This window comes from Arvicanthis niloticus, chromosome 9 (genome assembly GCF_011762505.2).
Source record: "Arvicanthis niloticus isolate mArvNil1 chromosome 9, mArvNil1.pat.X, whole genome shotgun sequence".
Lineage (NCBI taxonomy): Eukaryota > Metazoa > Chordata > Mammalia > Rodentia > Muridae > Arvicanthis > Arvicanthis niloticus.
In genome coordinates this window covers 62,503,976-62,516,578 of record NC_047666.1, presented here as the reverse complement: position 1 = coordinate 62,516,578, position 12,603 = coordinate 62,503,976, and the positions used below count along the sequence as shown (strand labels likewise).

Genomic DNA, 12,603 nt, shown 5'->3' with positions numbered 1-12,603 from the left:
TGGGCTGCTCTTCCAAGAGACCATGGTTCAATTCCCAGCACCCACATGGAAGTTCACAATTGTCTATAACCCCAGTTTCAAGGGATCCAACACCCCCACACAGGCATACATGTAGGCAAAACACCAATGCACATAAAATACTAAAAAATAAATTTTGGAAAAATTTATTTTTGAAAACAGTTTATAAGTAAAGCAGCAAGATCTTATCATTTTAACCCTTCCTTGTAGAATCAATAACTCCTTGCAATTAGGAAAAGCATTCTAGGCACTGAGTGAGTGCAGGAATTCATCCTTTTCCAAGAATGTCAACTCTTTCTGTTAAACACAGATTACGAGGACAAAATGGACAAAAACATGGACTCTCTGAGCAGTTACTTAAAGGTGAATCGCGGGATCCCCTAGAGAAGGAAATGGCGACGGTCTCATTACCCTATTCCAAAGAGTTTTTGGGTTTCTTCACAGTGGAGCCCATTTGTGAAAAAGCGACCTCTTTCCAGCAGAGAGAAAGACCAAGCTGCCAGGCTCCTCCTCCTGGCCCCTTACCCCATTACCCTCCTTTCCTGAGCTCTGGGCTTCTGGCTCTGGAGCTATATGGGCCCAGTGCCAGGCCAGATGGCAAAGACAGGGAAAACTGCCAAAGGGGAGGCAAACCGTAAATGAAAGGAGGGGTGTAGGTGTGGAAGAGAGGTAGCAGGGACCCTCTCCCTAGTTCTCCCTTGAAGAAGAGGCCAGGTTTCAGGGAAGATGGAGGAAAAAAAAAATCAAGTAGCTGCTGGCTCCAAAAAGAAGAAACACTGGAGTTTCACTTCACCAGCTAGGATGAGGGCTATGGAGGCCCACATAGGCCTAGTAACATGGACACTGATTTCACATAAGCACACCATGACACACGTTTTCATGCATAGACACACAGAGGCATGCATGCATTAGCATACAAATCAGTGCCTGGGTACATGCAGTGACATGTGCAGAGCCACATGGGCCAGAGAAGAAAGAGGCACCCTGTCTCCTGCCTTAGGGAAGATCTTACACAGAACCAGGTTCTTTCATTAACACATGCTCAATCAGACATATGCAAGATTATCTTAGACCACAGGCACAAAAAAAACAAAGAAACCAGACACTATAGAGGAACCAGAAGCGGGAAGCTTTGCACGTCGCACCCCCCCCTCCCGCCCTCCCCTCACTGGACCCACTGCTCAAGGTGTCTGTTTTTGGGTTCCCATGTGCACATCTGGGGGCTAAGTTCCTTACCTTCTTGGGACCTCTGGAACCAGTCCCGTTGCCCTCTGAGCTAGGCTGGGTGCTGCTCTTAACTGAGATAAGGGAGCGGGGCAGGGCTATTTTCTGCCACAGGCAGGAAGTAAGAACCAAAAGCAAAGCAGGCAGGAGGCTAACTCATGATCTGTCCTGCACATGGTCCCCATGCTCTGCCCAATGGAGGCACCCTCCCCAACATGCAGCCAACAATGCAGAAGATTGCTACAAAGGGCACACAGTAATGAAGGTGGGAAGAGTCTGTCTGCTCACCACAGTCTCTGTGTCCCCATCCCTACACACACACACACACACACACACACACACACCCCAAATGCTTTGCTTTGTGCCTCCCCTTATCAATTCATATCCTCCTGCCTTCTCCACAGGGCCAAAATTCAGGTCTTTGGGCCTACAATTACCTCTGGGATAGCCTCAGGTCTTTCCTCAGCCAAAAACACAAGAAATACCTTTTTTTTTTTTTTTTTTTTTTTTTTTTAAAGTGCGGAAGTTGCTAGTTAAGACACTTCCTCTGTTTCTGTTCAAGGGATGCTGAACACGTCCACCTTTCCCCTGACAGGCTCCTGTGTAAGAATGACATCATAGCTAGCCACTAAGCTCCCTGCAGGGCCCCAGGGTATGCTGAGAACCAGGCTTTTAGGTTAGTTTTGTCCCAGCCTCAGGGGAGCTGGTACACACCTGTAATGCCAGCACTTGGGAGGCAGAAAGCTGGAAGAGGCTTGGTCTATACAGCCAAGTTAGACCATTCAAGAAATTTAGGTGAAAAAGAAAGAAAGAAAGAAAGAAAGAAAGAAAGAAAGAAAGAAAGAAAGAAAGAAAGAAAGAGAAAAGAAAAGAGAAGAGAAAAGAAAAGAAAAGAAAAGAAAAGAAAAGAAAAGAAAAGAAAAGAAAAGAAAAGAGAGAAAGAAAGAAAAGCAAGCCCAGGATGGTGGTACACACTTTTCTACATAGTGAGTTCAGAGCAGCAGAGTTAATTACATGGTAAGACTTTATCTCTAGCCGGGCGGTGGTGGCTCACGCTTTTAATCCCAGCACTGGGAAGGCAGAGGCAGGCGGATTTATGAGTTCAAGGCCAGCCTGGTCTACAGAGTGAGTTCCAGGACAGCCAGGGCTACACAGAGAAACCCTGTCTCGAAAAATAAAACAAAACAACAACAACAACAACAAAAAGACTTTATCTCTAAACAAAAAGATGTGTTCTGGATTTTTCTTGCCAGTCAGCTTCCCCCGAGACTGAGGGCCAAGGAAAGATGGGAAAGTCTGTGCTCTGGGGAACCCAGAGTGAGGCTGCCCAGCCTAGAGGCAGATAGAGTCTCTGGGGTCACCAGAAAGACTAGAGGCTTCCTATTCCCCAGGTAGCAAAGACAGCCATCCTGTGGCTTCCGGCCCAGGTATCCTGCTTCATCATAAGGTCGTCTCCCTGACCAAGGCTGCCCTGCTCTCTGACCAAAATTCCTATTTTAGCCTCTTTGCACCAGAGCCTTTCTCTCCTGACTTCCAGCATCACCCTCAGCCTCCCTGTCTCGCTCCTGGGCGCCTCGATTCCCTTCCCTGTGTCTGGCCAGCTCTCTTCAGTGAGCTTTCTCTCTCCTTGCCCACTTCTCTCTTGCTCCTTGAGATAGAGTTTCACAGACCTCTTGCTGACTTGGAATTCATGACAAATCTCCTGCCTCAGGCCCCAAGAGGGCAGGGAATATGCGCATCCTTCAAATTTTCAAAATGTTTGCATGGGGAAAGTGTCCCAGGGCACAGTGGCTAGTTCCCCTGATGTGTAGATGACAGCTTACCCACCTCTCTCTCTTCACCCTACCTTCCAAAAGCTGGAAAAACAGGAAATAAAGTTCCAACCAAAAAAAAAAAAAAAAAAAAAAAAAAGGCACTGCCATAGGCCCAGCGGAGTGCTGAGCTGTGCCTTGCGTCTGAGCTGTGCCCTGCGTGCATCTTACCCTTGCTTCAGGCTTGACAGGTCCTGCCCCTTCTGAATAATCTCCTGGAGCCTTTTAGGCTGGGTGACCTTACTCTGAACTTCCATCATACCATCGGCCTCAGAGGTCCACACCCTTTTATTTTTTTATGCTAGGGATGAACCCAGAGCCTTGCGTACACCAGGCAGATGCTTGGTTTCTCAGTTACATAAATATAACCAGTAGTTCTCCCCTTTTCTGCCGTCTCCCCCTTGGCTGCCATTATTATTATTACTCCCCTGGACAAAAATAGGTCTCTGTGTCAGTGGGATACACACTGAGAACAGCAGGATAGGAAGAACTCATGACATCAGACAGCACAGACTGAGCTGACCACTAGTGTCTCTTGCTGTTTAGGAAGTGAGGGGCCACTGTCACAATTCTCCCCCCAACTCCCCCCCCCCCCGTCTATGCCGTTAGTTCACCATAAGTGAAGGGCTCTGGAAGTAGAAGCCTATGTGTCCCTTTCTTGTCCCTGAGCGCCCATAACCATCAGTAGTAGGCAGGCAGTGGCCTGCACCGGCATGGCAAAAGTCCCAGACAGCCTTCCATGGGTTCCCAAATATGTGCAGTGGCTCATTTCCTCTCCTAGTTACTCATGAGCCATTCAGTCTCGGGGACAGAGAGAGCAGGCAGCCTGACACTCTTCTGTCACATATAAGCACTTCAGGTTGGGGCAGTGCTTCCTCAGGACCCATGAAATAGACCTGGAAGGGCCAGGGGTAGCCCAGTGATAGGATGCTTCCCAGCATCCACAAGGGTTTAATCTGTAGCACAGCCAAAACCAGATGACAGAAGTCTGAGCACCATGCCTCACAGGGAGAGTTTCAGCTATCAGGAAAGCCGATACGATAAGGAGGGCCCTTTGAGGTTAGGACTTGAAGACCATCTTAGACAGCATAATGAGACCTCACTCACCCATAAGGGTCAGGAGACTGGGGATTCAGCCCAGGAGGTAGAATGAGTGCCTGGCGTAACCTAGGTCCATCATCCAGCACTTGTATAAACCTGATGTGGTGCTCCATGCCTGTAACCCCAGGACTCCAGGGAGAGGGTTCAGGAGTTCAAGGTCCTCCTTGGCTACATACAGATTTCGAGGCCAGTCTGGTAGAGCAAGCACTTAGCATATAGGGCATTCTATCCCCAGCATGGAATAACCAAATAAGACAGACCTTGGTAGCCCATCTCTTACCAGTAAGTTCTTTAGCCAATTTTACTCAGAGCAGCTCCGTGTCTTCCAGAATAGGACCTGGCCCTGCAGGATGAGTGGGTTTGAGGGGAGCAGACCTCAGAGAACTCTCCTTGGGGAGCTCAGGGTCAGCATGAAAGCAGGAGACTAAAGATTTAGGGGAAGACCTAAGGTGGCCAACAGTAGGGCTTCAGCCTGTCAGGTGTCTCAGGCATATTGGCTGCCTCTTCAGGCTCCCTCTGGAAAGATCTATCCACATGGGGCAGCCCCGTTTGTCTTTCCACTGTACCTAAAGGGGTTTCCCAGAGCCTGTGGCCTACCTACATTCTCCATCCTCACCAACATCCCCCACTTCTGGTGGTCCAGCCCCACTTGACACATCCCCATACCTGTGATCAGTTGCTCTTCCTCTGCCGCTGCCCCAAGCTTGCTTCCGCTGATACTCTAGGCTGGGCTGGGCTGAGCTTCTCTGGTAGGACCTGCTCCTGGGCGGGCCTGACACACCCACCTTACAGATCTCCCAGCTCCTGCACTCACCCAACCCCAAGAGTCAAAGAGAAAAGGCTTGACCACAGATACCTTCACAACAGGTCAGAGAAGCAAGTTCTAAAAGCTGGTGAAAACCCAGCCCTAACGCCAGTCACCTAACTGCAACTATGGCTCACAGGTTTGTAGTTTCCGGGAACTCTCTGTGGCACACCCACCCACTGACACCTGATGACTAACGCGCCCCCCCCCTCCCCCCATGATGTTCTCACCTGTCTCCTCCCTGCCTGTCTCTCTTCCTCTCTTGGGTCAGCTAGGTGGTTTAGCCCGGGTGGCTCATCTGGCTGTAGCTTCTCCTGCCTGGGGCCCATTGGTCTGCCAAATGTTCTCCCTCCTTGCCTGCCTACCAGTACACACCCAGTTCCTCCATCAAAGCGGTTGCCTGGCTGGATGCTTCCTCCTCTCCCTCTGTCTCCCTCAGGCTGGGAGCTCCTGAAGGTAGAGAGAGCCTGTGGTGGTCCCTGTCTGTTCTTTGGGCTGAGCATAGCCCTTCAATACACATTAAGTAAAGACAGGTCTTTTGGAGGTAGCTGACAAAGGTATTGTGGTTAAATGAGCGGCCAACCCTGGGCTAAATGCAGCCTTAACATTCTGCTGAATGATAAGCTGTGGGTTGATCACTCCTGATGACTGGAGGGTGCGTTAGTTATGCTGTATTTTTTTTTTTCCTTCGTGATGACTGGATATAAGGTCTCATGTGCCTGCTAAGCAAGTGCTCTAGCACCCAGCCAGCCGTACACCATGGTCTACTGTTTAGAGCAGATTTCAACTCCTCCTCCTCCTCCTCCTCTTCTCCTTCTCCTCCTCTTCTTCCTCTTCCTCCTCCTTCTCTTCCTCCTCTTTCTCTTCTTCTCTTCCTCCTCTTTCTCTTCTTCTTCCTTCTCCTCCTCCTCCTCCTCCTCCTCCTCCTCCTCCTCCTCCTCCTCCTCCTCCTCCTCCTTCTTCTTTGAAACATCTCATTATGTATCTCTGGCTAGCTTTGAACTCACTGTGTAGACCAGGCTGGCTTTGAATTTACAGACATCCTCTTGCCTCTGCCTCTGCAATTAAAGGTGTGAGCTGCCACCGCCACCTGGCTAAAAAGGAATTTTATGCTACAGAAAACCACAGCTAATCATAATACAAAGCTCAGCTGCTGCTGGTGTAGCCTACAATATCTCCTGCAGGCTTGGGGAACATCTCCAAAGAGGGGCAGAAAGGCTGTAAGAACCAAAGGAACAGGAAGTAGAAACGACAGGAAGCAGCACCTATTGTACCTGGGCAGACATGGCTGCCTAAATAAAAGCTGAAGAGTAACACCACTAGTAGGTGGACGGGTCACCAGGGCTCCCACCTCTAGATAAAGCTACTGACTGCCTGGAGAGGAAGATTTAGTCTTTCCCGGGGATGAGCCCCATAATTGCCTAACTACTGCCAAAACCCTTGACACTGTCTCACTGTATGCACACAAGCAATGCTAAATGGACTCACAGGTGTGTGTGTGTGTGTGTGTGTGTGTGTGTGTGTGTGATGTATGCAGTGTGTAATCATGCCATTTACCTGTGTCAATACTGTGGTGTCTGTTCTCACCTTGTCCCCCGTTACATGAGATCTGGGCTTTCGACTTAAGACACGAGTCCTGCTCGGTAAGTGATCTTATTTGCGAAGCCATCTCTCTAGCTCCTCACAATTAGCTCCCCTTTTTAGAGAAAGGGTCTCATGTAACCCAAGCTGACCTTACACTATGCAGCTAAGGATGACCTTGAATTTCTTATCTTTCAGCCTCCAGTTCCCAAGGGCTGGGATTAAAGGCATGGACCACCAAGCCTGATTGAATCCAGGGCCTTGACCATGCTGGGAAAGCATGCTACCTAGTGAGCTACACCTCCCCAACCCCAAACCCAAACCCCAAGTACTGTTTTATTTGAGCTAAAATGCTTTAATAGTGATTTGAATAGGTTTGGTCACCATAACTCCTGTGTTTGAATGGTTGGCACACAGGGGGTGGTACTATATGGAGGTATGGCCTTGTTGGAGAAGGTGTGGCCCTTGTTGGAGGAAGTCACTGTGGGGGTGGGCTTTGAGGTCTCCTATGCTCAATCTCTGCCCAGTGTGGAAGAGTCAGTCTCCTCCTGGCTGCCTTTTGATCAAGATATAGAACTCTCAGCTCCTCCTGCACCATGTCTGCCTGGATGTCGCCATGCTTCCTGCCATGATGATAATGGACTGAACCTCTGAACCTGTAAGCCAGCCTCAGTTAAATGTCCTTATAAGAGTTGCCTTGGCCGTGGTGTCTGTTCACAGCAGTGAAAGCCTAACTAAGACAATGACTGTTGGCATATAGAAGAGACCCTGAAGTTTCCTCAGGCTATTCTGTGAGCGTAGAAATTATCCAAGAGCAGAGCCAAAGTAACACTTCAGCACTGAGACCACCTGGCAAAGTTGTCATCAAAGGACTTCCAGGCTCCAGGATGGAGTTTCGGTTTCCTCCCTGCTAACAGAGGGAAGTGGCAAGCTATGTCATGCTTTTCTGGGGTTGATACAATCTCAGGCCTTGGCCTTGAAAATCCCCCATTCACATGAGAACCTATGAAGCCCAGAGCTTCAGAGATGAAGACCTGAACGTCCTCATGGCCCTCTCAACCCCCCGGATGCCAGCCACAGCCCTCTTGGTGCAACTCCTTGACTGCTTAGGCCTGCTGTGGGGATGCCTCCCTCAGTGCTGCTCTCTGGAAGTTCTCACTGCCATGTGGAGACCTCACACTGGAGGTCTGGAAGTAGATCCCTAGGGAGGGAGGGGGCAGTGCTGAGGGTGGGGACCATACAGAATAGAGCACATGGGCTGAAGATAAACATTTTATTTGAAGGTATTCTTCAAGGTACTCGGAGAGCTCCCATCATGCACCTCTCTGGGACCGTTCTCCCAACCCAAAGAAAATGCAAGTAGGGGCCAGGTAGGAGGCCCGTGAGGGGCACCTGGAAGCCAACTGACAGATGTAGTCTGAGAGCGATGGAGAAAGTGGGAAAGTAGGGGCTGGGGTGGGGGCAGCACAGACCTCAGCTCATCCAAACTGGCCTATAGCCAAAGTGTTAAACTCCTGGCTCCATCGAAGGATGACCTCCTCGCTCTTAGCCGGGCTTAGCACGTTGTACTTCTCGTTCAGCATACACTTCATTCGGGACATCTAAGGGGTGGTGTATACGGAAGCACAAGGTGAGGGGGTGCCAGGACCACGGGCAAGTGTGAGAGGGCAGGAAGGAATACAGGTGGAGAGGCCTATACTCAGAGAGGAAGCCCCTTACCCTAGACTACCTAATGCATAAGGCTGGGAGAGTGGACTGAAACTCACTATCCAGTTTTCAGGCCAACTGAGGCTCTCCCTCTGGGTCTTTGGGGCCCATCCTCTTATCTGTCCCAGCCACCCCTGCCCACTCCTGCCTGAGAGGGCCTGGCTCACCCCAAAGCTAGGAATAGAAGGCACCGTGTGGCGTCTCTGCCTCAGAAATGTTGACAGAGAACTGTTTCCACAGCCTAGCTTCTGGAAGAGAAGGGCTTGGAACAGGCCCTCCCGGGGCACTAAGGGGCTGCTGGGAGGTGAGGACAAGTCAGCGACTCACCTTTCTGTTCTGGTTTTTTAACAGGCACTGCTGGCTTTTGAAGGAACAGTAGTTTGGGTATTGGACGTAGTTTGTGTCACAAATCTACACCAGGAGAGCCAGGGAAAGAGAGCATCAAAATCCTGACAGGACACCAGTGTCTAGCTTAAGGGTAATGGCAGCCTGCCTGGGTGTTACAGGGCTCTAGAGAAGTGAGCCCTGCATACCTGGGGGGCACCCCACTGTGCTTCTTTTACCTCCTTCTGTTTTTCATCATGGATAGTGGGAAACAGGAGGTAAGGGAACCAGGAGGGCCTGTCCTATTGGTCAGCTTACTGGGATGCAGAGGAAGGTGCTTAAGAGTTCAGTAGACGAATGGCCAAGGGCTTGCTTAGCATATGTAGGCACTTGGTGCCATCCCCAGAAACACACAGACACAGACAGACAGACAGACACACACACACAGACACACACACATAGACATACATACAAATACACACAGACACCAACACATATAGACACATATAGACATAGACACACAGATACACACAGACACACAGAAACACACACACACACAGAAACACACACACACACACACACACACAGAGGTGGGGGTGGGGAGACAGGGAGGAACAGAGTATAGAACATAAGAAGGTGACCCAGCTAGTGGTCCAATTATCAGGAAGCCTGTTGGTGATGAGTGAGGGGGAGGGGCAGGAGATGTACTGTCATATATCTCTGATGTATGACAGGAGACAATCATTCCCTTGTGAACCCTGCCTACTGTCAGACTGTGGAGAGGGCTTGCGGACTAGCTCTCAGCAACAGTAGATGATTAGCTACTCAGAGGAGGTAGTTTGGGGATGAGGGGAAATGTGCTGATATTATTGGTCAGGGAAAGCAGTGGACCCGTTCAGGCTGAGCTAGAGAGGCAGGTTCCACGGGGCTGGGCAGTGGCGGTTGCAGCAGTCAGTTGGACTGGAGTGGGCAGTGATTTGAGGCAAAGCCAACCAGCAAACGACTGACTGGCAAGGCTGCAGCTAGAACCTGCGTCTGCATCTCTTGCTCTCCCCCTCCCCCTCCCCACAGGGCTGGAGTTTTCTCACTGGGCTGCGTTCCTACTGCTGTGTTGACTGTGACCCTGCTTTACTGGGGGAAGGGTGTGAGGTGCTCTGTGGAAGAATGGCAGGAGATCACCAAGGGCCGGGATCCCAAGCCCAGGCTATTTAGAACAAGTACCTAGAAAGAACTGGGGATGGCTGAGGGGGCTAAGGTTGAAGAAGAGGGTCTGACCTTCGTGGGGAGATCCCCATCCTGGAAGCTAAGGAACTCGGCCTTGAGCCAGTTGGAGACCCGGTCATCTTCACAGCCTTTCATGGCGAGCCGGTTACACCAGAACTCTGAGCTGAGCCCTCCGTACATTTCCAGCCCAGCAAATCGACCATTGTCTGGAATCCTCGCCTATGGAACGGAGAGGTGTGAGAGGCGCAGGCCTCTCCACCCCCAGGCCTCCTCCCTTCCCACAGCCCTTGCAGCTGGCCCCACCCACTGCAGGCTTTCCGGCTGCGGCTGCGGTACCTGGTTGCCAGTGGATATGCTCTGGGCTGAGAGCAAGGGGCTGAGGAAGGGTATCTTGTGGGAAGCGTCGCACTGCTGGCGAAGCACGCTGGCTTCACTGTGGCACTGCTCTAGCTTCAGGGAACAGAATGCACAGAGGGGACAGGCAGCCGTGTGTCGCCGTCCAAGATTGTCACATACCTAGGACAGGAGTTTGAGAGGCTGAGTCTCGGCAGGCTATCCTTTCCCTTGCATCAGACCTCCAGAGCATACCTCATGAGGTTTGATGTTTTTGCCCTAAGGCCTTGTGTTAGGTTTCCCCTCCCCCCCACCCCCCTTCCTGAGACTTCCTTGGGGACCTCTCAGCTCTTTCTGGATGGTTATTCAGCTCCTAGGCAATCTTCATCTATAGGGGCACCTACATCTTTATTAGCAGCTTTGATTCCTTCCCCAAGGTCCAAATTCTCCTCACCAAGTAACTCACAGGCAATCTAACGGGGGGTGGGGGGGAGGGGAAGGATTGTCCTTGTTTAAGCAACCTGAAAAGGATTAATTAATTCTCCTCTCTACTCCACTAATGACAGTGCTAATAATATTTGCAGAGATGACAGTGCTGACCAGCCGTCAGGAGCATCATAAAATTGATACCTACCTGAGCTACTTGGTCAGACCCTGCCTAAAAAAGATAAGCAGTCAGGGACTTACCCTATTGAGAGGCAGAAGCAGGAGGACCAGGAACTCTGAAACCTCAAGTTCTGGGCCAGCTAGGCCTACAGAGATTCTTTCTTTAGAAAACAAGCAAGCAAGCAAGCAAGCAAACAAACAAACAAACAAACAAACAAAACAAAACATAGCCAGGCATGGTGGCACATATCTTTAATCCCAGAACCCTGGGGGGCACTGGCAAGCAGATCTCTGAGTTCCAGGCCAACCTGGTCTATGTGGTGAGACACCGTGTCAAAGTCAGAAACAGCAAACCAACACCGTTAATCCCCAAAGTACTGTCAAATAACATTGGCACTTGCTCAGAAGAGTGAGGTTCCATGTGGTTAAGAACATTGCTCAGGGCTGGAGAGATGGCTCGGCGGTTAAGAGCACTGACTGCTCTTCCAGAGGTCCTGAGTTCAATTCCCAGCAACCACATAGTGGCTCACAACCATCTGCAATGGCATCTGATGCCCTCTTCTGATGTGTCTGAAAAGAGTAACAGTGTACTCATAAAATAAATAAATAAACCTTAAAAAAAAAAAAAAAACATTGCTCAGAGATGGACATGGATCCAGGTCTTTGTATCTCTCAAAGTCATCCTCCACCAAATGCCTAGCTCCAAACCCACAGTTCCTGTAAGCTCTGTCACACAGTAAAGTTATACCCATCTCCTAGCTGAGTGCTGGGCACTTCTCAGCACAACCAGAAAGATCTAGCCAAACACGCCTTCAGGAAAGCCCACCGTCCCCCAAAGTACAGCCTGAAACGAGGCACGGGCTCCTTTGCAACCCTGCTTTACCCGGAAGCAGCAGGCAAGGAAGACAAGAGCATGACCCTGAGCCCAAACCCGTATCGATCCCCCCCGCCCCCGCAACACTAAATGGGCATCCGGCTGCCCCATTAGTGCTCTATCTTTTTGACTCTGTCTTCTGCTACACGTGCTCAGTAAAAGTGGACTTTGTTCTCTCATCCAACCATACCACCCTGAGTCTCTATGACCTCTGATCTTACATGTTTCTAAAATACTTTACCACACCCTTTTATAATGTTGCTGACTCTGCATTAGGCTCCTGCACCAGGCTCAAGCTCCTTCCGGCCAGAAAATATGTTCATCTGAGCTCTTCACGAACTTTCAGTTCTTGCTGCAGAGCCTTTGTGCACACAATTCTCTCTACCAAGGACCTTCTGCTGGGCCCCTTCTTTTGCCTTGTTCACTCCCTTCAGGTCTCAGTTTAAACTCTAGTTCCCTTAAGAACATTCTCTGGTCATTGCAGTCATGGAGAATGGTCTGTTTGCGACACTGGATGCTTTCTTAGAACTCTCATTCTCCCCTCCACAGTGCTGATTTCCTCACAAAGGTCTGCCGGTTGCAGCACCAGGTATCAAAGCCAAGTACCTCGGATATGCAAGCACTCTCCCTCGAAGCATACCCCAGCCGTGGACACTCTCCTGAGCAGCACACCCCGGCCTTGCACACTTTCCCTCGGAGCACACCCAGGCCTTGCACACTTTCCCGCGGAGCACACCCAGGCCTTGCACACTGTCCCTCGGAGCACACCCAGGCCTTGCACACTCTCCCGCGGAGCACACCCAGGCCTTGCACACTCTCCCGCGGAGCACACCCAGGCCTTGCACACTCTCCCGCGGAGCACACCCAGGCCTTGCACACTCTCCCGCGGAGCACACCCAGGCCTTGCACACTCTCCCGCGGAGCACACCCAGGCCTTGCACACTTTCCCGCGGAGCACACCCAGGCCTTGCACACTCTCCCGTGGAGCACACCCC

General features: G+C 50.7%; 1 protein-coding gene across 3 annotated transcripts in view; it reads right to left on the bottom strand.

Moving 5' to 3' along the window:
* Acrbp (acrosin binding protein) overlaps positions 1-12,603 on the bottom strand; it is a 28,641-nt gene that overhangs the window by 7,039 nt on the left and 8,999 nt on the right. Inside the window, exons 7-10 of one of the 3 annotated variants that reach the window (XM_076940575.1) lie at positions 10,132-10,311; positions 9,847-10,014; positions 8,575-8,658; positions 8,013-8,141 (exon numbers count right to left, since the gene is read on the bottom strand). In XM_076940575.1, the coding sequence (XP_076796690.1) occupies positions 8,019-8,141; positions 8,575-8,658; positions 9,847-10,014; positions 10,132-10,311 (555 nt within the window). In that variant the 3' untranslated portion in view covers positions 8,013-8,018. Of the gene's footprint in view, positions 1-7,799; positions 8,142-8,574; positions 8,659-9,846; positions 10,015-10,131; positions 10,312-12,603 lie in introns of those variants that run through there. The other 2 variants (XM_034512680.2, XM_076940576.1) reach the window with 2 other exon arrangements.